Source organism: Dama dama, chromosome X (assembly GCF_033118175.1).
Source record: "Dama dama isolate Ldn47 chromosome X, ASM3311817v1, whole genome shotgun sequence".
NCBI classification, from domain to species: domain Eukaryota; kingdom Metazoa; phylum Chordata; class Mammalia; order Artiodactyla; family Cervidae; genus Dama; species Dama dama.
This window is the reverse complement of record NC_083714.1, coordinates 120,686,033-120,712,671: the sequence shown is the minus strand read 5'-3', so window position 1 is coordinate 120,712,671 and position 26,639 is coordinate 120,686,033. Positions and strand designations below refer to the sequence as shown.

The 26,639-nt window shown below is 36.7% G+C and overlaps 1 protein-coding gene across 1 annotated transcript in view; it reads right to left on the bottom strand.

Moving 5' to 3' along the window:
• The window catches only part of DMD (dystrophin), a 2,165,569-nt gene that overhangs the window by 1,502,480 nt on the left and 636,450 nt on the right, over positions 1-26,639 (bottom strand). The window contains exons 12-14 of the mRNA XM_061137756.1: positions 24,769-24,888; positions 2,092-2,193; positions 1,860-1,967 (exon numbers count right to left, since the gene is read on the bottom strand). Coding sequence (XP_060993739.1) covers positions 1,860-1,967; positions 2,092-2,193; positions 24,769-24,888 — 330 coding nt within the window. The remainder of the gene's footprint in view (positions 1-1,859; positions 1,968-2,091; positions 2,194-24,768; positions 24,889-26,639) is intronic.

The window sequence follows — 26,639 nt, the reverse complement described above, 5'->3', positions numbered from 1 at the left end:
CGATAAAGGCCATTCTGTTGGGGTGTCAGACAAAGTAAGGAATATATTGGCCAAGGGAGAAAAGACAATCCTTGTTATAAAGTGGCAAAGAACTTGACTGAATTGTGTTGATGTTCTAGTATTTTGTAGAAGGTAGAACTTGTGCATGATCAAATGGGATATTTAGCTAAGAAATCTGATGTCTTTGGGAGATATTTAAGCAAAGTGTGAAAGGAACAGCATGATTTCATCTGAATGCTTAAGGCAAAAAAGCAAGAAGAGAAAAATCGATTGAAGAAGGAACTGTTTAACAAAAAGGAACCGGAACTTAAGGATTTGGAAGACTCTCAGTTTATCCACATACGAAAAAAAAAAAAAAAAAATGAGAAAGGCCGTTTAGACGTGGACACTAGGGTGTGGTTGATCTACTATTTAATGAGGATATTAGTGTGGATGTGAAACAGAAACCTAATCAGCTCTCTGATCAGAAGCCAAGGATACAGATGTATACATTATGGACACATGAATATGAAGCTATGGATACTGTAATATACCAGCAGAAACTGCCAGCTGGGACTAATGGAAACAAAGAAAACTAGATGGATTGAAGGCAGGCTGTGAACATGTGCATTCTTCCCATCAAGAAAAGAGAATGATATGGGTGATACAAAGACATCAGGGCTGCCACCCCTGCTGTAAGCCCAAATGGCAGAGCCAGTTCCTCCTGAATTTCAAAGGGTGGGGCCACCTCTCAGGTTTTGGGGGACAGGCATGCAGGATGCCCCCACCCAGTGCCTCAGAAGCAGCCACGACAGGGAGTCCTATGAGTGGGGCTGCAGCAGAGAGCCATGTGGGCGGGCAGTGCACTGTGAAGCTGAAGAGGCAAGGCCACCTTGTGGAATTCTGGGGGTGATGGTGCCACTCTGGTGGCCCTGGAGTGCAGAGCATCAGTCCAAAGAGGAATATTCTTGAGCATTAGGAACTTACAGAATTGTTTTTCCTATGTTTTAGACTTACGTGTGGCCTGTCACCCCTTCTTCCTTTGCTATTTCCCCTTTTCAAATGGGAATACCTATCCTATAGCTGTCACACCACTGTATTTTGGAAGCATATAACTAGTCTGGTTTCACAGATTCATGGTTGGAGAGCTTGGCCTCAGACCTTGAGTCTTATTTGATTTAGATGATGAGACTTTGAACTTTACAATATATGCTGAAGAGTTGACATTGGGACTATGGAAGTTATTTTGGGTATGTTCAGTTGGAATGAATATATTTTGCATGTGAGAAAGACACACAGTTTGAGAGTCCAGGGGTGTAATGATATGGGCTAAATGATTTTGTCCCCACAAAATATATATATCGAAATTCTACAACCCCTGATATCATGGTATTAGGACATTGGGCCTTCAGGAGGCAATTAGGTTTAGATGAGTTTATGACAGTGAAGCCCCCATGATGGGATTCATGACCTTGTAAGAAGAGGCAGAGACACTAGAGTTTCTCTTTCCATTATGTGAGGAGAGCAACACTATTTGTTGCTGTTCAGTCATGTCCGACTCTTTGCAATCCCATGGACTGCAGCATGCCAGGCTTCCCTGTCCTTCACTATCTCCCGGAGTTTGCTCAAATTCATGGCCACTGAGTCGATGATGCCATCCGACCATGGCATCCTCTGTTGCCCCCTTCTCCTCCTGCCTTCTTCCCACAATCACCTTTCCCTATTTTAATTAAGACAAGTAACAATACAATTAAAGAGACTGATCTAAGAAAGAACAATGAATATTATGTTAAAGATTTAAACATTAGAAAGACCAAATAAGGATGCTAGTAGAAACTACTGTTTTTGTTTAACAATATCAATAGCTAAAGAATACATACAGCCAGTTTTTGAAGACTTGATAACATTTCACTTTGATCCTTAAAGCCAGTTGTGGGAATCTTGTTCACTGCATCTTCTTTATCTGAAAGCCATGTACTAAAAAGGCACTGAAAGAAATCAAATAATTTCAAAAGATAAAGAATAATTATTAAAGTACATCATAGTTTTTTATGTACCTATTTAACATCTCTCCACATCTTTCACTGATACATTATCCCCCATGTGACTCACCTGCTCTTCAGTAAAACGTTGCCATTTTAGAAGAACATCCTGTAAAAGAACCCAGCGATCTTCAGTCCACCTACAGATGTTTGCCCACCGATCTCCCAGCACCTGGAGAAGAGAAAACCCACCACAACATCAGCAAATGCTTACCTGTTAACTGAATTTTATTAAAAATGGCATGAATGATTTGTAAAAGTATCTAACTTTGAGTCTCTTATATATACTAGGAGTTGTAAAGAGCATCTGTTAGCTTCTGCTTATAATTATATAAGCACATGCCTTTCATTTGTAATTAGATTACTTTACTCTTGCACCTTATATGGAAAAGTAGAGACACTTACAAGAAGTCTAAGGCAGATATCACACCACTATTTGAAATGTCTACACAGAAAATATAAACAGGAAAAATATAAATGCAGAATGAAATAGGATTTGTCACTGATAATATGGAAAATGTGTATCTTTCTTAGGTCTGAAAATATATGTCAAAAGAAAAAAAGTCTGGCTAAAAAATAGGATGTCAAAAGACTCTCATCTGAAGCAATCTTATATAATTAGAATTGCTTAATATTTTGATTGTAGAAGAATATTAGTATTGACTTAACATCATATCAACATGTGAATTTTTAAAGTTAACCGGATTATTATTATGAATATTTAAAGTCACTATTTCTCTAAACTGTTCTATTGAGAAAACTCAGTAGAGTAATAGTTTTCTGAGTAAGAGTTGTGCTGTTCAGTTCAGTTGCTCAGTTTTGTCTGACTCTTTGCGACCCCATGAATCGCAGCACGCCAGGCCTCCCTGTCCACCACCAACTCTAGGAGCTTACTCAAACTCATGTCCATTGAGTCAGAGATGCCATCAAGCCATCTCATTCTCTGTCGTCCCTTTCTCCTCCTGCCTCCAATCCCTCTCAGAATCAGGGTCTTTTCCAATCAGTCAACACTTCACATGAGGTGGCCAAAGTATTGGAGTTTCAGCTTTAGCATCAGTCCTTCCAATGAACACTCAGGACTGATCTCCTTCAGGATGGACTGGTTGGATCTCCCTGCAGTCCGAGGGACTCTCAAGAGTCTTCTCCAACACCACAGTTCAAAAGCATCAATTCTTCGGCGCTCAGCTTTCTTCACAGTCCAAATCTCACAACCATACATGACCACTGGAAAAATGATAGCCTTGACCAGACGGACCTTTGTTGGCAAAGTAATGTCTCTGCTTTTCAATATGCTATCTAGGTTGGTCATAACTTTCCTTCCGAGGAGTAGGCGTCTTTTAATTTCATGGCTGCAATCACCATCTGCAGTGATTTTGGAGCCCAAAAAAATAAAGTCTGACACTGTTTCCAATGTTTTCCCATCTATTTCCCAAGAAGTGATGGGACCAGATGCCATGATCTTACTTTTCTGAATGTTGAGCTTTAAGCTGACTTTTTCACTATCCTTTTTCACTTTCATCAAGAGGCTTTTCAGTTCCTCTTCACTTTCTGCCATAAGGGTGATGTCATCTGCATATCTGAGGTTATTGATATTTCTCCCGGCAATCTTGATTCCAGCTTGTGCTTCTTTCAGCCCAGCGTTTCTCATGATGTACTCTGCATAGAAGTTAAATAAGCAGGGTGACAATATACAGCCTTGACGTACTCCTTTCCCTATTTGGAACCAGTCTGTAGTTCCATGTCCACTTCTAACTATTGCTTTCTGACCTGCATACAGGTTTCTCAAGAGGCAGGTCAGGTGGTCTGGTATTCCCATCTCTTTCAGAATTATCCACAGTTTATTGTGATCCACACAATCAAAGGCTTTGGCATAGTCAATAAAGCAGAAATAGATGTTTTTCTGGAACTCTCTTGCTTTTTCGATGATACAGTGGATGTTGGCAATTTGATCTCTGGTTCCTCTGCCTTTTCTAAAACCATCTTGAACATCTGGAAGTTTACGGTTCATGTACTGCTGAAGCCTGGCTTGGAGAATTTTGAGCATTGCTTTACTAGCGTGTGAAATGAGTGCAATTGTGCCATAGTTTGAGCATTCTTTGGCACTGCCTTTCTTTGGGATTGGAATGAAAATTGACCTTTTCCAGTCCTGTGTCCACTGCTGAGTTTTTCAAATCTGCTGGCATATTGAGTGCAACACTTTCACAGCATCATCTTTCAGGATTTGAAATAGCTCAACTGGAATTCCATCACCTCCCCTAGCTTTGTTCGTAGTGATGCTTTCTAAGGCTCACTTGACTTCACATTCCAGGATGTCTGGCGCTAGGTGAGTGATCACACCATCGTGATTATCTGGGTCGTGAAGATCTTTTTTGTACAGTTCTTCTGTGCATTCTTGCCACCTCTTCTTAATATCTTCTGCTTCTGTTAGGTTCATACCATTTCTGTCCTTTATTGAGCCCATCTTTGCATGAAATGTTCCTTTGGTATCTCTAATTTTCTTGAAGAGATCTCTAGTCTTTTCCATTCTGTTGTTTTTCCTCTATTTCTTTGCATTGATCACTGAGGAAGGCTTTCTTACCTCTCCTTGCTATTCTTTGGAACTCTGCATTCAAATGGGAATATCTTTCCTTTTCTCCTTTGCTTGTCACTTCTCTTCATTTCACAGCTATTTGTAAGGCCTCCTCAGACAACCATTTTGCTTTTTTGCATTTCTTTTCCATGGGGATGGTCTTGATCCCTGTCTCCTGTCCAATGTCACAGACCTCCGTCCATAGTTCATCAGGCACTCTGTCTATCAGATCTAGTCCCTTAAATTGATTTCTCACTTCCACTGTATAGTCATAAGGGATTTGATTTAGGTCATACCTGAATGGTCTAGTGGTTTTCCCTACTTTCTTCAATTTAAGTCTGAATTTGGCAATGAGGATTTCATGATCTGAGCCACAGTCAGATCCCAGTCTTGTTTTGCTGACTGTATAGAGCTTCTCCATCTTGGGCTGCAAAGAATATAATCAATCTGATTTCGGTGTTGACCATCTGGTGACATCCATGTGTAGAGTCTTCTCTTGTGTTGTTGGAAGAAGGTGTTTCCTATGACCGTCCTGTCTTTAGTCTGTCACTAATACTAGTGGCTCAGTTGTAAAGCATCTACCTGCCAATGCATGAGATGCAGATTCAATCCCTGGATTGGGAAGACACCCTGGAGAAGGAAATGGCAACCCACTCCAGTGTTCTTGCCTGGGAACTCCCATGGTCCAGGAGCTTGTTGGGCTACAATCAATGGGATCACAAAGGAGTTGGACACAACTTAGTGACTAAACAACAAAAACAATATCTATATGCACACACTATTTTAGTATGTAATATAAACTAAGCACTAATATTTTTTAGGTGAAAAAGTGTGCTGTTATGATTTCTGTATAAAGGTACTATTTTAAGAAATATATCATTTATTCCAACACTATTAGGATGCACTTCAGAGTCTAAAATTTCAACTTTTTTTGACTTCCTTATAAATAATAAAATTATTTACCCATAGATATTAGACATCTAGAGCTAGAAGTATCTCAAAATATGGACATGTCTTATTTTGTATAGAATTATAACTAGAAAAAAATGTTTGTTACTCATATTTTTTACAAATATATTCAGTATCTAAGGTAAGCCTGATAATAATTTCTACCTTACTTGATATTACACATTTGGATGGATCCAACTAGAAAACTTTGACATATGATTCAAATAATATATATGTAATTAGCATCATGGCAAAACCCATCTGTTCCTAAATAATTCAGAGACCTACTCTTTTTTTTATTGTATTTAATCTACCACCTTTTAGAAAAGGAAGTCTCAAACATAGGGGTAAGGAGTAAGCAATAAATTTATTACTACAATATTAAAATGATCATGAATTCAGATGCAGCTCAGTCACAGGTGAGTCTTCAGTTTTTCTTCAGAAATGTCAATAAAAATGTTATTACTTTCAAGCATAACATAAGTGATTTTGCATGTTTTATAGTTTCATTCTCTACTCGACCACTTTTGAATTACATTAGTTTATGACAGAAGCCATAACACTGAAACAGTGATGCAAGATACCCAGGAAATGTGCTAACATAACTCAATGCATTCAATGTTAGCTATTTAATTATTACAATTAAAATTTGGGATTTTTTTTCAAAAACATATTAGAAGTTATTTTAGTAAACTTCCTGGTTACCTTGTAAGGACACATCAGATAAAATGGCATGTAGCATACCTGGTAATGGATTAGTTGTGGGAAAAAACAGCTTCAAACGGAGAAACTCTTGCCTGTTAGCCATAAACTACACCATCTGCCTGATTTTATGATGCAGATATAAAAGGTCAAATTGTGGCACGTTTATTACAGGGCTCCAACCCCAGTGGAGATGGGTGTCAAGGGCTAAGAGAGACACTCAAACTGTAGCACCACCTTCATAAATGAAAGAAAATGAACTAAGATGTCTAAATAGATATACCATCTTCTCTCCAGTGCTACAAGACACACAAAGCTAGAGTCTAGCAAAGTAAAGTAGTAGCTTAGGTTTGCAATCGCATAGATAGAGCTTTTATAATTCATTGATTTTAGTAGGACATTGTATAAAACAAACTCACATAAAGACCTCTATACTAGATTGCTTAAGATTCAATTTACAGAAATTGCAAAATATACTGTGATACACTTTATACTATAGATTTTTTCATTATTAAAAAACAATAGTAAATATTTTAGTCATACAGTCAACCTGGTCAAAACAACTTAGTTAAAACAACTATTTTAAGAATATTATTTCTATCAACAGATGAACAGATAATGAAATTTTGCCATTTGCAACAAAATAGATGGGCTTGGAAGACATTATGTTAAATGAAATAAGCCAGACAGAAAAAGACAAATACTGTATGATATCACTTATATGTGGACTCTTAAAAAAAGAAAAAGAATCAACTGGCAAATATAACGAAAAAGAAGCAAATTCACAGACACAGAGAATAAACTAGTGGTTATCAGTAGGGAGAGGGGAAGGGCAATATAGGGGTAGCAACAAACTATTAGGTGTAAACTAAGCTAAAAGGATATATTGTACAACACAGGGAAAATAATCAATATTTTACAGTAACTATAAATGGAGTATAATCTTTAAAAATTGTGAATCACTGTTATACATCTATAACATACAATATTATACATAAACTATACTTCAGTTATAAAAGGATAAAAAGATAATCATTAAAAGTTTCTTTTGTAGTCAAATAATCATAATAGATAACTTTTATAATTACACAGAGCAGGTTAAATATTCAGTCAATATTTAATTTATAGTTAAGTATAAGCTCTGATTCATTCATTCACCAATCATTAATTTATTTAAATAGCAAATATTTTTGAACATACACTATGTGCCAAAAATGAACAGAATAAATGGACTGAACTGCGTCTGCATAAAATTCATATGTTAAATCCCTATTGATCTCTACCCCAGAATGTGACTGTATTAGAAGACAGGATCTTGACAGGCAAGGCCTTTAAATGGGACTTTTAAGTTAAAATGAGTATGTTAGAGTGGACTCTAATTCAGTCCGACTAGTGTCCTTATAAAAAGAGGAAATAAAATAGTGTCTTTGGCTGTATGGGCACAGAGGAGAGGCCATTGGGTGGACATAGCAAGAAGGCCGCTGTCTGCAAGGCAAGGAGAGAGGCCTCAGAAGGAACCAAACCTGCCAATACCTTGGACTTCTAGACTCCAGATCTGTGAGAAAACACATTTCTGTTGTTTAGGAAATCCAATCTCTGGCATTTTGTCAAGGCATATCTAACAAACTACATAGGACAGATTTAAGAGAGGCTGATTCCACAGCACTGCAAAATGTCTCACAAAATTAAAATTGTTACAAGTAAAGATGCATATATTAGAGTGGGGCCATTTTAGAGAACATATTTCAGTTACTAGTGTAAAATGAATTTAAATTGTTCAAATAGAGCAGAATTTTAATAATAATGCATTGGGACAACTTCTCAAATACAAAGATGCTATCATTTTGTGATTTTATGTGTTACATGGGGAGTATAAAATTATCTAGAGTCAAAACACTTGGATTCAAGTCTTAAGTCAATCAACTGCTTGGATTACCAATGTGTGTTGTTGTTTAGTTGCTAAGTCACATCAGACTCTATTGCGATCCTATGGACCATAGCCCACCTGACTCCTATGTCCATGGGATTTCTCAGGCAAGAATAGTGGAGTGGGTTGCTCTTTCCTTCTCCGGGGGATCTTCCTAGCCCGGGGATCAAACACATGTTTTCTGCATTGGCAGGCGGATTCTTTACCACTGCTGCTGCTACTAAGTCACTTCAGTCATGTCTGACTCTTTGCAACCCCATGGACCTCAGCCTACCAGGCTCCTCTGCCCATGGATTTTCCAGGCAAGAGTACTGGAGTGGGTTGCCATTGTCTTCTCTGTCTTTACCACTGACTCTCTTTCAAATTATGGAAACATTTAAAATACATAATTTCTTGTAATACTAGGAGCAATTCTTTATCTTCCCCTGCTCAATGCAATCAAGTGACTTTTTCAACAAATTTATGGCTAAATAATATTCTCTCAAATAAAATAATCATACCAACAACTTAAAGAACTGCTTCAAGTATTAAACAAGATCATGCATTGAAAAACAGTTTTAATTTGAACTGAGTTATATAAGTATTGGTGGTTATTTATATTTTGCTTGATTGTAGGGTTTATATGAAGCCTTCTAAGAACCACCAAGGGTGGACTATTTTACTCATTCTAAAAAAGTACTTATTACATCTTTACAAATAGATGTTTAGAACTGCAGTATATTCTTTTTTTAAAAATTTCCAACACAAGAGAGCATACACATCCTTCAGTAACACATTCTACTGCTTAACTCTTACTCTCAGAACAATCTCAGTGAACTGAATCCAAGTCACTTCTGTTACAAAGCAGGCACAGTGTTTTATACTGATCTCAGTGAAATTAGATAAGTGAATTAGAAATCACGGTACATGTGTGCTCACAGGTTCAGTTCAGTTCAGTCACTCAGTTGTGTCCGAATCTTTGTGACTCCATGGACTGCAGCGCATCAGGCTTCCCTGTCCAACACCAATTCCAGGAGCTTACTCAAACACATGTCCATCGAGTCGGTGATGCCATCCAACCATCTTATTGATGAGATGTTGTCCCGTTCTCCTCCTGCCTTCAATCTTTCCCAGCATCAGGGTCTTTTTCAATGAGTCAGTTCTTTGCATCAGGTGGCCAAAATATTGGAGCTTCAGCATCAGTCCTTCCAATGAATATTCAAGACTGATTTCCTTTAGGGTGGATTAGTTGGATCTCCTTGCAGTCCAAGGGACTCTCAAGAGTCTTCTCCAACACCACAGTTCAAAAGCATCAATTCTTCCGCTCTTAGCTTTCTTGATAGTCTAACTCTCACATCCATACATGACTACTGGAAAAACCATAGCTTTGACTAGATGGACCTTTGTTGGCAAAGTAATGTCTCTGCTTTTTAATATTCTGTCTAGGCTGGTCATAGTTTGTCATCCAAGGAGCAAGCGTCTTTTAATTTTATGGCTGCAGTCACCATCTGCTGTGATTTTGGAGCCAAAAAAAAAAAATGAAGTCTGTCACTATTTCCACTGTTTCCCCATCTACTTGCCATGAAGTGATGGGACTGGATGCCATGATCTTAGAAATGTTGAGTTTTAAGCCAACTTTTTCACACTCCTCTTTCACTTTCATCAAGAGGCTCTTTAGTTCTTCTTTGCTTTCTGCTATAAGGGTGGTGTCATCTGCATATCTGAGGTTATTGATATTTCTCCCACAGGTAGATTTTTGCAATGCCATACTCACAGATATAAGAAAATGTACATAGTGCTTGAATTTATGGATTTATCTGTTTATTGCTTAGAAATGCTAACCCTAATTTGAATTACAAAAGATGGAGCTAAGCAATTGTTGGATTATCAGTCAGCTTTTATAAGCACTCAGAGATGCTGGTTCCTATCACTGCCTGAATGGGTGCAACTTCATTGTTAGACAAGTGCAAGAGATTGGATCAAATGGAATTGACAGGAAGCTATTTTTTCTTTAGATCACTATATTAGGGTTAGAAATCTCCTCTCTTAAGAAAAAAAATCAGTCTTTCTCTGAGTTGTCATTTAAGTATACAAATCCCCTGAGCTTTTAGGAATAATGCATATTTTTGTAAGCTAGGTAAACATTAGGCACATAAATGAAAAATGAATTATAATGTCTCACAAAGTGATAAGAAGAAATTAATTTGTATTTATGTCCTCATTTTGTCTCAGCAGTAAGAGCAGCAAAAGGTCAGCTCACTTACTCTAACACATTTTCGTGGGCTAAATCACAGCTCCATTATCATCTAGGCTCAGATCCACAATGGGGAGGATTTTTCCCTCCCATTTAATTCACATCTCATATTGTTATACATGCCAAGGACATTTCTCATCTGAATTCCTTTGTTTGGTTGAGTTGGCTTTTCAAAGCAAAAGTGAAAAATGGCTATCAAAAGAACATTTGGATAAAAGCAAGTATAGGAAATTTGACAAGCCTGGGAGGTAAAACTTAAGTACCTTGACCCTTGAATTTATTGAAGACAGTGTAAGAAAGTGAAAGCTAAACTGTGCCTAGCAAGATTGGCATTAAGAGATAAAGTGTCCCCAAGAGTATGTCCACTAAGGAAGGAACAATTATGTGCCATGTACCACACAATGCAGCAGCAACTGAGATTTATAAGAGAGGGAGGCAGCAAACAACCTATCTCATTTTATCCCAGTCTCAAACCCTGGGATATACTCCTGCTAAATGAATTTTACATGTAATGAGCCTTCTGAAAAATTATTTATATATTTCTTGAATTTTGTTTCTTACTTTGTAAACACCTATACAGTTAAAAACAATTAGCAACGCCATTTTACATCTTACTGATGGTGAAATGGAAATAATATCAAATGACTTATGGAAAGAACAATAGCACCCATTATGAGGTTAGAAATGGTCAGAGTATTACTGACTACTGTTTAGCCATGTCTATGTTTCTCTTCTCAATTTTACATTTTTTTTAAAACAAACTGTTAACTGAAGCATATATTATAAAATGGCATGTCGTAAAGCTTCACTGTCTAACATACAGTTCAGGGTGAAAAAACATCTTTTGATGTATTAGGAAACACTTATTGGAGGTTTCTCTGAAAATATCATTCTTATTTCTGTTTAAAGGATCCTGTAATAACTCCTAGCCAAATTCAAGGAACTCCTGTCACTTTTAATGGTGCAGTTTATAGATGAGGAAACTGACACTCAGACAGGTTAAGTAACTTACCTAAGGGCAGAGCAGTCACAGGATTGAGTATATGGGATTTGACCTTTGGTTCATCTGGCTGCAAGCCCATGCTCTTTCATGATGCCACTCACTTGATAGATCATTCAACATAAAAAATAAACACTTTGTGATCTGAGCTACATAACACAGTGGGACGTACAAGGATACCAGGACTACGCTGAATCTTTTTTGAGTCTTTTCATATTTAATTTTAGCAGGAGTTTGATGAGATTTAACTAAACATTTTATCTAACCTACCTGACAAGGATTTGGAGCCTGCTGTTACAATTTGATTTAAAAAAACATTTTTGATATTTTAACTCCATATCTGTTTAACTTTTTTTAAAAATCAAAAATGCTGACACTTCTAGATCAAGAACATGTGTTCTTTGCAAGGACTTATTCTGAAAAGGTAAATATGACTGATTCGTTGATGAAATTCTGCCTTGGTGATCATGCTAAAGGCGTAGGGAGATTTTTTAACTTAAAGAAGCATGTTCTTCTGTGTTATGGCAATCAATTCCATATTTTATTTATTTTTCTGAGTTTCTAAAGTGCTAATGAATAAATCTGGGAAGGCCCTGTTGTTGTTGTTGTTATTGTTTGCAGGCTATTATTTAATGTTCTGTGGCAGCTTAATAAACTCCGCACTCTCCAGCTCCCACCAGTCTATTCAATTGGGACACCAGAAAATAAAGAACAGGAGTCCTAAGGAGCATTCCAGCACAACAGTGTTCCCTCCAGCATACATCACATTTCCAGGCATTCCTTGGTAGCTTGAGGTTTTACTGTTCTTTATTGGTTTTTGCCTCCAAGTCTCTGACCGTTCTGAAGGCTGCCCTCCCCCCACATTTACGCTTGTGCTTAATGTCTGGTGTAGAAATACATGCATTTCACATAATATATGAATGTCTCAAAGCTGAATACCACCACTGTAATTATCAATATATGGTTTTTCTCCCAAGCAGTGTCTTAAAGCCCCTTTATTCTCTTTCTTCTTCATTAAATATTAATATCTGTCTACCAGTTATTTAAAGTAACAACAAGGCTATTTGTGGTGAATTTTTTTAAAGACCCACAGGAGTAAGAGTTACATGAAATTCCCTATATCCTCTACATCAAATTCTAAGTCTTTACTACTTAAAATGGGCATTAGGCATTTAGCAGAATCTCTGACTCTAACTAACTTGCTATATGTCACTAGGTCAAAAGTACAGACAACCTGAATTCTTATCCCACTTCAATTGCTGTCCCCCTTGGTCATATCCATTAGCAAACTCTTAATCTCACCATGGTTTAGCTGTCCTTCTAGTGAAATAGATATAATAGTATCTGCCTCCTACTCTCCTAGCCAGGTCAATACTGGGGTGAGGTCAACAAATATGAAACTGCTCTGAAGACTATGATGAATTATAGACATGCTTGTCAACAGTAAGGACTTAGAACTTAGCTGATGGAAAAAAAAATCAGTTTTTGTTTCCAGGTGTGATAAATCTACAGCACGATAGCCTTTTTAATAGAGAATACACTGAAACATTTCAGCATGATGTTAACTTCACTAGGTTTCTGTATTTTACCTACAGTCTAATAAAGCTTAGTTTCGTACAAGAGTTAAAAATCTCTGCTTTTGCATTTTTAAACCAGGAGCATTTTTCATTATGTGCCTTATTTACAGATAAGTGACTAGAAATTCCTCTATGTTCCATTCTAACTCTTGCCATGGAATTTATTCTACCTATAAGAAATCACACGTTCCAAGAGGTACATAAAATAAAATATATGAATAATCTAGGTGTAAAGGAATGAGGAGGGATGGGGACTGCAGCTCATGGTAAAGTGGACTGCTGCTTCTGCTGCTAAGTCGCTTCAGTCGTGTCCGACTCTATGCGACCCCATAGACGGCAGCCCACCAGGCTCCCCCGTCCCTGGGATTCTCCAGGCAAGAACACTGGAGTGGATCGCCATTTCTTACTCCAATGCATGAAAGTGAAAAGTGAAAGTGAAGTCGCTCAGTCGTGTCTGACTCGTAGTGACCCGATGGACTGCAGCCTACCAGGCTCCTCCGTCCACGGGATTTTCCAGGCAAGAGTACTGGAGTGGGGTGCCATTGCTTTCTCTGGGTACAGTGGGCAGGTCTATTCAATTCTTACTGAGGTTAATATGCAGGAAGACAGATCCAGGATCATCAAATCACTTGTTTTCTCCAGAAAGGCTAGAAATTCATAGCTTCATATCACATTTCCTAAATTTCAATGATAAATATGTTATTAAATTCCATGTGGACTGAAAATGAATATATTTGTAATTTTAGATGCAATAGACAAATTCCTAGAAAGACAAAGCTTACTTGAACTGACAAAAAAAGGAGAATCTGGAAAATGGAGGTAAACTATTTTTAAAAACATAAATCAAAAATAGAAAGTCTTAAGTCCATTAAATATACTGACTTCTCATTTAAAACTTCCCCCATAAAGAAAGTTGCAGGCATAAATGTTAAGTTCCCAAGCCTCCATAGTCAGGTACTTAACCCTAGTGAACATATCACAAGAAAGGAGAACAATACACCTTCATGGACACAATGGGAAAACTCTAAGTCAAATGTCAGCAAAAAAAAAAAAAAAAAAAAAAGAAAAAATCTAACAAAACATTAAAAGGGTTATACATAGCCTCCATGTTTCGTTTATCTCAGATATGCAAGGCTATTTTTACACTAAAAAAAAAGCAATGTGATTTTATATATTAGAAAACTAATATGATTGTCTCAGGCTATCCTGAAAAATAAGTTTGATTAAATTAACACCCAGTAATAACAAAACCTTTTAGAATACTAGGAGAGAAAGGTGTGAACAACAAGCCTACGGGAAATATCATACTTGACAGTGACTTACTAAAAGCCCCACCTCTAAGAGCTAAAATGAGAAACAACAACAATAATCTCATTGTACTAGAGTATGAAGCAAAATTTTCAAGAGAAATTAATAAGATGAATGATTGGAAAGGGAGAAATAAAACTGCCATTAACCCCAAACCACCTGGGTACATACATCTGAGTGACGCTACAGAGAAACTACTCAACTTAAGAAGCAAACTAAGCATCATTTCTAAATATGAGGCCAAGGAACAAAAATCAAAGTGTACTTCTCAATATCAGCAACAGGAAATAAAAAATGAAAAACTTAAAAGATAACTATTTGCAACAAGACCAGAACTATCAAAAACCTAGCAAGAAATCACATAGAAAGTCTAAGACCCACTATCTTGAGAACCACAAAACATTATTTAGAGAAAATAAAGACCTAGATAAATGAAAGAATATTTCATTCATAAATTACAATATTTTATGTAGTAAAGACATTTACCACAAATTGATCCATATATTCAGTGAAATCCAATTAAAACCAAAACATTTTTGAGGAGGTGATGATAAGCTGAGTCTAAAATTGATATGGAAGGCAAATGAATAAAAATAGTCAACACAATCTTTAAAAAGAAGAAAACAAATACAAATATGAAGGGCTTACTCTGGCCAAGCTAGATTCAGTGTTCTCCGTAGCTTCATTAAACTTTAGACTATAGGCCCCAACATCTCTTCTCAGAGCACTTACTTTAGGAAGAAGTTGTAACTTTTTTTAATCTGCCCCTTTAAGATGTAAATAGCCTACAACCCAAGAATATCTTTCTCAAGGACCTATTTGAAATGTAATTATCAAGAAAGATAGGGCTCAGGTCTTCCAGACTCTGTGGGAGGGTGGGAGCCAAACTTTGATAAGGGACAATTAGCAAACACAAAGTGGCTTAATCACATTGACCATCCAACCTTTTAATGTGCTCTAATCTTTTTACACTAGCTCATCCCCGCACTTAAGAATTCTCCCACCTTTGGTTCAGTGGACCAGAGTTCAGTCTCTCTCCCCTATTGCAATAGTCTTTGACCCGTCATTGCAATAATCTTGAAAAAATTTTTTCTTGCCTGTTTAATCACCTGGTACAATTTTTATTTTATGATACTACCAGTATCAAGAATACTAGAAAGCTATAGTAACTAATGTCGTATTGACATAAGTACAGGCAAATGTACACACAGAAGTAGAGTCCATAAAGTGAGCCACACATGTATAGGCATTTGACTAAAGGTGATGCTGCTGAACACTCTTTGCAATAAATCATGCTATTTCAATTGGATCTACATAGGAAAAAAATGGACATTCATTCCTTTTTCACACCAGAAATATGAGATAGAATATAATATGAAAAGTCAAACAATAAAGTACCTATACGGCACTCCAGGAAAATATCTTCTAGGTCTTAGAGTAAGAAATGCTACTTTTAAATTCAGGACAAAATTCAGGACACTACCCATAACAGAAAATATTGAAGTGGGGTATAAAAACTTCTGTTTATTAAAGTAGTAATTCATAGAGGAATAAAAAGATAAGGTACTTAGGAGGAAAAAAAAAACTTGTAATATAGGTGGCAAACAAAAGATCATCATCCAGAATATATATTTTGAAAATAACCACAAGTCACTAAGAGAAATATAAAAAAACTCAGTAGGAAAACAGGCATTTCAAAAATGAGGTCTTTCAAATAACTAACTGAAATAAACTGAAATTGTGCTCAACTTCATGAGTCATCAGTACATGCAAATTAAAACAAGAGATGTCATTATACAACCATCAGAAAGGGTCAAATTAAAAATTTGACAGTATCAAGTAGTGAAGATGTAGAGCAATTTGTATCTTTATTGACTATTGAAGAGAAAAAAATGTATAAACCAACTTTAGAAAAATCTAGTAATACCTATAAAGCTAAATATACATATATTCAATGATCCAGCAATCCCAATCCTCGATGAATATCCAATATAAAAGTATACAAATATTCGCCAAAAGATATGTATAATTATTTTCATAGCAGAATTATTTGTCATGGTCCTACACGTCAAACAGCCCACATTTTCTTAACAGTGGATTGTATAATTAAACTGTGGTATATTCATAAAAAGAAAAATTAATGAGCTAGTGCTATTAATATAAGCAACATGAATGAATCTCACAATGTTGAGTGAAAAAAGTCATGAATCAACCTATCTATTATGCAATTCCATTTACATTAAGTGAAAAATACAGCAAAATTCATCTGAGGTATTATAAATCAGGATAGAGGTGGGACCAATTTATGACTGTGAGAGGGCTTGACAAGCATTTTGAATGTTGGCAACATAATATCTTTTTATCTGGGTGTGGAACTATGGGTATGTGATCCATGTGAAGTCTTCAAGCTTTAATTATGATTTGTGTACTTTTCAGAGTACTCCAATAAAAAAAAAATTGTGCCATAGTATAAATTTTAGATTTTTTTCAGAGACCAACAGGGCCAGAATTCTTTTTAGATTATATTAGAATTAACACTTAATATTCATAAGGAATATTATCATTCTAACATACTTGCATATATACACCTATAATAATCTTCTAAAGGTTATGACATAATTTTCTCCAATGAAACTGAGAGATCAGGACAAAGCCTAAGCAGCCCCAGCTCTGCCACTTGCAAAGTACATGAACTTGGATTTAGCCTCATTACACATGGGCTTTCTCATTTGTGAAACAGAGATAGCATTACATACGGACTATATTCAATTCTTAGGAAATAATGAGCACACAGAAATGCTAATAATTATAATTACTGCTTCATGGGCAACAGTTGTTGACACTTTGCTCAGTGAAAGTATTTCTGCCACATTTAAAGTTATTTTTATTTTAAACATGCTTTTTATTTGGCAAATACAAAATTAGAGATCAGAGAGAGACATCAAAATTATTTTCTTCTGTATTCTTCTTCATAAATAACCTCTATTTCTCAATTCTGTGGGATTTAACATTTCATAGCCTTTTCCCCCTCACTAATTATTCCAAAGGTATGTACCATAAACACTTTTAGTTCCATATCCCAGTTCCATAGCTCAGTTGGTAAAGAATCCACCTCCAATGCAGGAGACCCCAGTTCAGTTCCTGGGTTGAAAAAATCCGCTGGAGGAGGGATAGGCTACCCACTCCAGTATTCTGGCCTGGAGAATTCCATGGACTGTATAGTCCATGGGGTTGCAAATAGTCAGACACGACTGAGCAACTTTCAATGAGTTCCAAGTCATGATAGATGAGGGGACATTTTAGACTTTCTGAAGAGCTACTTTTTAGTAGACTATTTTCCTTCCAAACAACAGAGGCACAATTATAGTATATAGATGGCACCCAAAAGGGAGTGGTCATCACTATATAAAAATACCACCTTCACAAAGGAAAATCTGAACTCAGTCTGCTACATGAGGTAGGACTTTTCCAAGCAGACATGATGAAGGTGAGTATTCTGAGTGCTAGGAGTACCATGGACAAAGGTGATATACAGAGGATCAGAAACAGCCTGGAGGAAGGGACTGTAGGTTGAGGGATATGAGGGGTATAATAGGAGGTAAGTGTTGAGAGACAGGTCGGGGTGGGGGGGCAGTTATTCACTGTAGGCCTAAGTGATGAGAGTCTCTGGAGTACAGTTAGTTACTTAAGATTTAGCAGAGGAGAAACTCTATTATGTAAGCTCTTAAAATTCTGCACTGACTTTAATGTGAAGATTGGATTGAAGCAAGATAAGAATTCAGGCAAGGGTTTCCAGGGGTTGCAGATATGGGCCCTATCTTGGAAAATAGTAACAGGAACCGAGATGAAGCAGTGAGTATGAGCGAGAGCGCAGCGATGTTTTGACTGACTACATGACAGGACTCAGAGGAGAATGGGAAGAGATGCATCCAAATGCCTCCAGCTTTCTGGTGCAGGTGCCAAGGTAAATGTTGGTACAATAACAAAACTGGGGGAGTCAGAAGCAAGTTTAGAGGCAAGTAGGACACAATCGGTAAAGTTTCACCTTGCTGTATTTGAGGTCCATTTTGAACTTCACAGGGCATATATCCAGCAGAAAATGGGAGAGAAAAAATTGTGCTCAGGAAAGAGGTCTGGGCAGAAGACATACAGGCTTATCAACTTGTGTCTACTTTTGATAGCACTACCTTCTGAAGTAAAACAGAGAAAATGTCTTCCTTTTTCAATAAGATGAAGCTGTTCACATGTATCTTATCTCTGCTTAGGTTTTTCTTAAAATTAAATAACTCCTGGTTCTACAAACTTTCTTTACAGATTGTCATTCTCCCTCAAAAATTCAGTTAAGATATTAAAAGTGTATCTGAACCAGCACAGAACATAATTATTAGTCCTTATAATCTAGACATTATGCTACATCCAAGATCACATTAATTTACTAAGAATCTATGTCGTCATGCTGTGATTTAATCTTAAATTTGTATCAAAGTTCAGTTGGTCTCTCTTTCTTCCCTCCTTCCATACACACACACATATCCATACATATGGATAAAATGTGAATGTATATATGAGCATGTACTTGCATTTGTATAGCTGTATGTAGATACTGATATACTTACATTTATGTATGTGTGTGTGCACATGTGTATATATACACACACATACATACTCTCACATGTATAGATGGGGACTGAGATCTTTCTTATCAAAAACTTAACTAAGCAGTAAACTTTCAAACAGTAAATATGCCTATTCTGATTTAAAACATGAAAGACAAGTATATGACACTTGCATGTGACATTCTAACTTCACAGGACATTGCTATAAAACTTCTAAAGTCATTTGGGAGAGGAACTCATCCATTAACCACTCACATGGGGGTGAAATTTACACTGTGCCCCAACTATATCATCAAATGGATTCTTGTCCCCAAACTTTCTAACTCTGAGGACTGAATAAACGGGTCCAATCATTTTCAGCCCAATTACCTCGCACATGAATCAGATAACAAGAAGGAATATATTAAAACACAGACATTCACCACTAACCCACATAGAAATAGGAAGGCTCATTGTATCCATAGACATCTCATGAGAGACTTTGCAAAATACTTCAGGGAAATCAAAACATTTTCTCTTTATTCCATTCCATTGGGTCAACCAACTTGATATAGCCACCAAAGAATGTGTCTTGATAATACCACATAATATTTGCACAAATTGCTCAATGCCATTTGATATCAAGTTGGTTTTAATGTCTTGATTTCAATGAATGTATCCTAGTTCTTAGAGACCTTTCTAAACTTTGAAAATTATTCTTTTTGCAATAAAGTTTATTAAGTTCACTAGATGAGCAAGAAACTATACATGTGTGCACAACCTTATGTTAATAATCTACTCTAAAACTGTATTTTCCAGGTTATTCTTCTTCAAAAGAGGCTACTTGAATGTATCCATTCTTATGATATACCTTTAATTCTCCAATATTTTAAAAAAATAACTTCAAGATTGAGGTCATTTAGCAAAATAATCCACACTTTTTATATGCCAGAAACCCTCACAGGTCTGTGGCCTTAGACACATTTAATATGTTTAGCCTGACACTCAAGTGTTAAACCCATATAGAAGAACATGTCTAAAAATGAGATTTTAATAGTTCTACCTTTTATCAGGAAAATTTTTCATTAGAGCATCTTCTGTAAAAGCTATTGGCCTCACCAGGTTTCTGATATTTTTTCACTAGAAACAGCTATCTCCCTAGAACAATAGGCTTCCTTTATGCTCTATTTATAGTCTTTTTTCAGTTTTCAAATGTGAAAAAACCATAGGACCTATGCACCTCCGAAACACCTCCCTTATTTTGTTTTAGTTTTTGCTCAAAGCCACCTTCTCAGCAAAGTTTCCCTTGACCTCCTCCATGTAAAACTGCTTCCTTCTCCAGTCTATTTTCCCTTATAGTTTTTAGCACCTTTTTCATAGTATTAAAAAAAAAAAAAAGGCTTGCTTAGGTATTCTGATTCTTGCTGGAACATAAGCTTCAGAGAGGAACGATTTATGTTTTGTCCATACTTAACCTCAAAGCTTAGACTTCTGGCTGGCACCTAGTAGGTACTCAATACATATCTGTCGAATGAATGAATGAATATAGTACTTCTATCTGAAATACCTTCCTGCTCTCTACTGTTGCTTAATCAGTTTCTATTAACATTCAGACTTCACTTTCTGCCACTTCAGTACGCCTTTCTTTACCTTCTAGAGCAAGATAAAAGTCATCTAATAAGGTATATATCTGTCACACTGAACTCATCATGACCAAAATTTTACACTTAATTGCATTTAATTAGTGTAGGCCCAGGAGGGCAAGTACCATGACTGTGCCCCTCACCCATCACCATAATGGTGGTCCCAGTCACCATTTTGGCAGAAGGCTGTTGCTCAACACATGTTTGTTGACTGAATGAATTATGGTGGAGTTTGTGTCACACATTTAAGTCTAGCTCTTAGATAAGCCTCTGTCTACCTACCAAGCCTTTGCTAGTTCCACTCTTCTGAACTTCAATACTGCAACCAAACTGGCTCTTTTTCAATTCCTTGAGAGTGCCATGGCATCCCTCATAGCTCAGATGGTAAAGAGTCTGACTGCAATGTGGGAGACCCAGTTTTGATCTCTGGAGAAAGAAATGGCAACCCACCCCAGTTCTCCAGTCTGAAAAATCCCATGGACAGAGGAGCCTGGCAGGCTACAGTCCATGGGGTCACAAAGAGTTGGACATGACTGAGTGACTAACACTTTCACTTTTTAGAGTGCCAAGCTCACTTGATATATTGTTTCTCCTTCCTAGAAACCATATGCACATCCACCAATCCCCTTATACATATACTTCATAGAGTTCCATCCAATGTGTCTTTTAGATCATAAACATCACTTTACTAGGGAATCATTTCATGCTTTCAAGCTTCAGCTTAAGTCAGAATAATCTGTTGTCACAAAACTTTCTTTCCTTTCCTTCATAGAAATAAGTTATGTCCATTGTTAAATATTTGCTCATTTTTGTAAATCATGTAATTAGTGTTTATTTCCTCTGTTAGATTGCTAGTACCAAGAGAGCAGCCACCAGGCCTACCGTGGTGACCAAGAGTGACAAGGAATCAGCATTTGAATTCATAATGGGAGCCTAAGAAATGGCTAGCCTCATTTCAAGGTTCCAAGGAAGGCAGTATGCTCGTAAATTACCCATTTCTGACCCAGGAAGGCAGAACAAATTCTCTTTTTTGTTCACCATTTTACCTCTGTTACCCAGCATAATCCCTCTGACATAGTAAAGACATTAAAAATAATCATCAAAAAAAATAAAAAGAAAGAGGTATGGTAATATCTTCCATGACTGAAGATGCCACATAAATTACTTACCTTAGTTTTTAGCCAAGCTATTTCTCAGGAAAATTAGTTAACTGGCATCACTGCTTACAAATCTACTGATATCACAGAAACCTCTAAAGCTAAGGACAAATTTCTGACCTGTGGTGACATTGCTGAGGGACAAGCTGAACCTCGGAGAGACAGAATCAAATTAATTTACAAGAGACTGCACTTTTCAGTGTATTATCCTTCATAAGTCATGCCATCTTTCAGAATCCCTAAGCATATGTTCTGACCTAACTTTGTTTTTCTTCAAACCTTTTAAAAAGAAGACTTCTAAAAGTCTTTTAAAGTTAGAGAAAAATCTAACTTCTAACAGAGTTCACAGAACTAAGTCAATACATGTAAAGATATTCCATGAGGAGTATTTTTAGAATTCTAACTCAAGATGGGAAGCGCATCTCTCTCTCTCTCTTACTGAATTACATCAAAGACTTCCTTTCCGAGTCTTCCCCCATCTGTATCTCTTTCCTAAAGGCAACTGGAAATCCATTTTGAGGCTCTGCTACTTCTGCAAATTGGAGGGAGATGGATTAAGGCATTGTGGTGACATGGGAGGCCTAGAGGGGAGAAAGAAGGTGTGGGATGACCAAACCTTGCTTCAACAAAAGCGCTTAAAGATTCTTCCTGGTTTCTGGTCAGTTTCCCCGCCCACTGTACTGAGTCCGTATACCTGTTTCTTTTCCTAAAATTCTTACTATTACTTCTAACAGAATTATTCAGGGCCCAGTATGAAGCACGGTAGTTTAGTCTCTGAAGTATACATAGACTTCTTGCCACACACACACAGGGCATTTGTGTTGTTGTTCAAGCAACTCCTCCAGTGTATTTATCTTTTTACTCTTTATTATTTCTTCTCTCCTCCTCCTTTTCTATCAACTTCTCACCCTCTTCTCTTTCCTTATAAAAATTAAACTAGGTAAGATAAGATTGTATCACTAGCAAGGGACCTAAGAAAGAATTATCAAAATTTCAAAGTCAAATGAGAGCCCAGTATTTCAGGGCAATTCAAACCAATGGTTAAATAAGGCATACAATTCAAACATGGATGGATTCCTCTGAGACTGAGGAAACTGTTGGAATAGGAAGAAAGAGAGGTTAAAGCAGTGGCCTCCTCACCACTGAAGTCCCTTAACTCTGCTCTTTTAGACACTAGTCAAGATTATCTAAAATCAGGTGACAGTACAGGAAATGAGGAATCACAAGGGGAAATGGGGTTAAGGGGGAAAGAGGCGATTGGGAGGCTATTTTCAACACTAATTAAGGGGGAGGTAATCACGGACAAATATGAACTGAGTTTGCATGAATCGGGGACAGCCAATACATGCACAGCTATCTTAGTAGATGTTTCTGGGTCAAAGAATTAAAGGCAGAAAGTATAGTTAAAAAAATGAAAGTAGGATAATAAATATAGAAAACCTTAGGGCCACCACTCTTAATTTATTACCTAAGATCTAACCCAGTCACCATCTGTGAGTGCTCTGGACTAAACAGTTCAAGGTGGCCTAGTCCCACAGGCATCACCTTGGAATAATTATATTCTAAAGCTAGTTGTACTAGGTCTGATGATGCCAAACTGAATGTTTTTCAGTTGTTATTCTCACTGGAAATACTCTATGACTTAGAAAAGTTTCTGTTATTTTTTTTTTTTTAACCAGTCACCCATCTAACCTCTGCCTCCAGGCCTTCTTTCACCTTTTCTGAAAATGTCTAAGAAACACTGAATATTAGATTTTTACCTATTTGTAAATAGTCACAACATTATTGTATCAGAACTATGGCATTTCTTAAGATGGGTGTAGCAGCAGCCTGTCAGTCCTTTAGCAAGTCGTGTGTGTGTATGTGTGTGTGTGTGTGTGTGTAAAACAAATCTGATCACATATGCAATGAGACATTATATTATTGAGTGTCATAAACCTTTTTAGATCTGTAATCCTCGCAATTTCATTGAAACATAAGCAATTAATATGAATTACTAGTATATATTAAATGCTCAATTGTAGCAGTTCAACAGCTTTGTCTTTCTCATTTAATGATGGAGAGTGAGATAATATTGTTGGAGATTGCAGTCTAAAGCAGTAACCTTAGGAAATGACATTTCACTGGGATTAAAAAAAATACAATTCACACAAAAAGAGAAGAAAACAGAGATAAGGCTTTAAGAAATCGTGTTATAGGTTAGGTAAGCGAAACTAGGTTTAGAACAATCTTGGCCTTATAAAGCTATTTAAACCCACACTGATTGGATCCTGAGACGTGTCAGACTATTGGCCCCTAACCATCAAAGAAAGACCGGCATTTGGTGGGTACAATGAATGCCTCAAATATAATCTGTGGTTGTGTAAATGTGTGAATATATGTTTTACATTCTGAACAATAAACTGCTGTATTTTTCCTTCATGTTGATGTTTGGTATATGCATATATGCATTGTTGAAATTAAAAAAAATACAATACAACTTTATCATTTTCAATTAGGAAGAAAATATGAAAATATTCACATTATCCTTTATCAATATGTATGAGTTAAGTTTCCAAGGACACAATTACTATGAGTCAGACTGAATGAGAGACTGATAGGCTAAGTGTCTGCTCCAACAGAACTTCCATGATTTAAAAATTCTGCTACATTCTCAATGAGACTTAAAACTGAAGGCTTCCAGGAATAAACATAATGAAGGTGCTAGATTTTTTATTTGATTGAATGTGATCCTTTTTGTGTTCTTTTTTTAACCTTTGTCCTCAGATTGCAGGCTTGATGAGAACATAAATAATATTCCACTACCAATTATCTCATATATGGTATTCAACTATAATTAAAAAACAGATCTGCAGTTATGTATTTCCCCAAAGGCCAAGAAGCTGCTATGAACAAACAGTGAATAGTAAAAAGGAATTATGCACAAATGTCCCGCAGATGAGACATAATTTGAATCAGTTTAAATAAATACATTGCATGCTTAATATTTGCCATATACAAATTCTGTTTTAAATATTCTAAATATTTTCTGAATTGCAATTAATTATTTTGAATGACATATTTACTGTATTAAAGAAAATAATCTGACCTTAAGTTGTTCTTCCAAAGCAGCAGTTGCATGATCACCACTAGATTCATCAACAACCACCACCATGTGCGTGAGAGAATTGACTCTGACTTGTTCCTGTTCTAGGTCTTCTTGAAGCACCTGAAAGATAAAATTTTAAAAGGAAATTAAAAGTCTCCTGCTCTGTATGCCAAGAAACTTTTTTTTCCCAAATGAGTGTGATTCATTTCTGCCATTTCTGCTTTGAGTAATGCAATTTTTATTAGACTAGAACCATTTCCAGCAAATTTTCTGCTATGGTGCTCAGCAAGATTTGCACATTTTTGTCAACGGAATGTGAAAGGAAAGAGAGAAAAAGCATCTGCTGATAAAGGCATACTAAGATGTGCTGTCCTTTATCCCACTTCCTGTCACCTTTTCAAGGACTGTTCTCCTAAAATACTTGGCTGCCTCGAGCGTCTTCAGTGTCTCCTCTACAGTTCTCCATTAACAACCAAACCAAAACAAACTCTTGACCCCCAAAACCCTTATTGCTTCTGCCTTGTTATATGTTCCTCTTCACTAAAAAATAGTTTGTGTTTTCTACAGTTACTCTGTCCACTCCCTTAACCTACTATTCCCTTTATTCATTATCCCATTAAAACATCTCTTATAAAAGTTGCCATCAACCTCCAGGTTCCCAAATCTAATAGCCATTTTGTGATACTATTTTAATTGACATTGCAGTTACCAACCTAATTAACCACTCCACAGTGGACCTTCTCTCTTCTTGAGTTTCAGGTACCGCCTTTACCTGATTATCCTTTCATCTCACTAAGAACTGCTTTTTAGTTTCTTTGCTGGTTCCTTCTCCTCCACTCAACTATAAATCAAATGGCATTCCCCTGGATAAAAACCAATGTGGTCCCATGACACTAAGAAGGAAAATCCAAATTACGTAACCAGAAATCCTTGTATGATCTAGTACCTTCCTTCCTCTCTAAAGTAACTGCATACCATTCTCACCCTCTGACACTATGTTTCAGTCTTACTTATCTTCTCTCTCTTTAACTGTGTCAAGCTGTTTGCTTTACCCCTAATTGGTCTTCCTCCATATCTTTAAATAATCTCTCCTTCTTATCATTCAGGACTCAGTTTAAGCGTCACCTGCTCAGAAAGGCTTTTCATGAAGATGTTACCCAAATTTGCTTCTTAGTTACCATTTCTATAACTTTTTATTAACTCAAATATTACAGCTTGATTTTATCTGTTTCATTTTAAAATTTTATTTAATTGAAGGATAATGGCTTTACAGTGTTGTGTTGGTTTATGCCAAACATCAACATGAATCAGCCACTGGGATACATATGTCCCCTCCGTCTTGAGCCTCCCTCCCACCTCCCACCCCATCCCACCCCTGTAGGTTGTTACAGAGCCCTGGTTTGAGTTCCCTGAGTCATATAACTTTCTTAACATCACATTTTCACATTCGGATTTTTCTTCTGTATTAGTCATTTATTGTTTATCTTTACGTACTGGAATATAAGGTCCATTAAAACAGAGACACTCTCTGTCCTTCTCACTACATTCCATACAACTAAAGATCAATAATTTTTTATTGAATGAACAGCACCACGTGCAGGGGTGAGGGCAATATGCACAGATGAGTTTGGCCCTTCTTGACTGTGTAAAGACTACAATCTAATGGGTAAGATTCTATTTTTTTAATGTGTAATTACAATTATACTATCAAGCATATATAACCCCAAACAGTACTCCAATCTTCTAAAAATCATAGTGTATAGATTTCTTATAAAGATAAACAGGGGAAGGCAGAGAGGAATAAACAGATGGTAAATAGGGGAGGACTAAACAGAGGAGGCTGTTCTAGATCCAAGACACCTGGCCTGGGA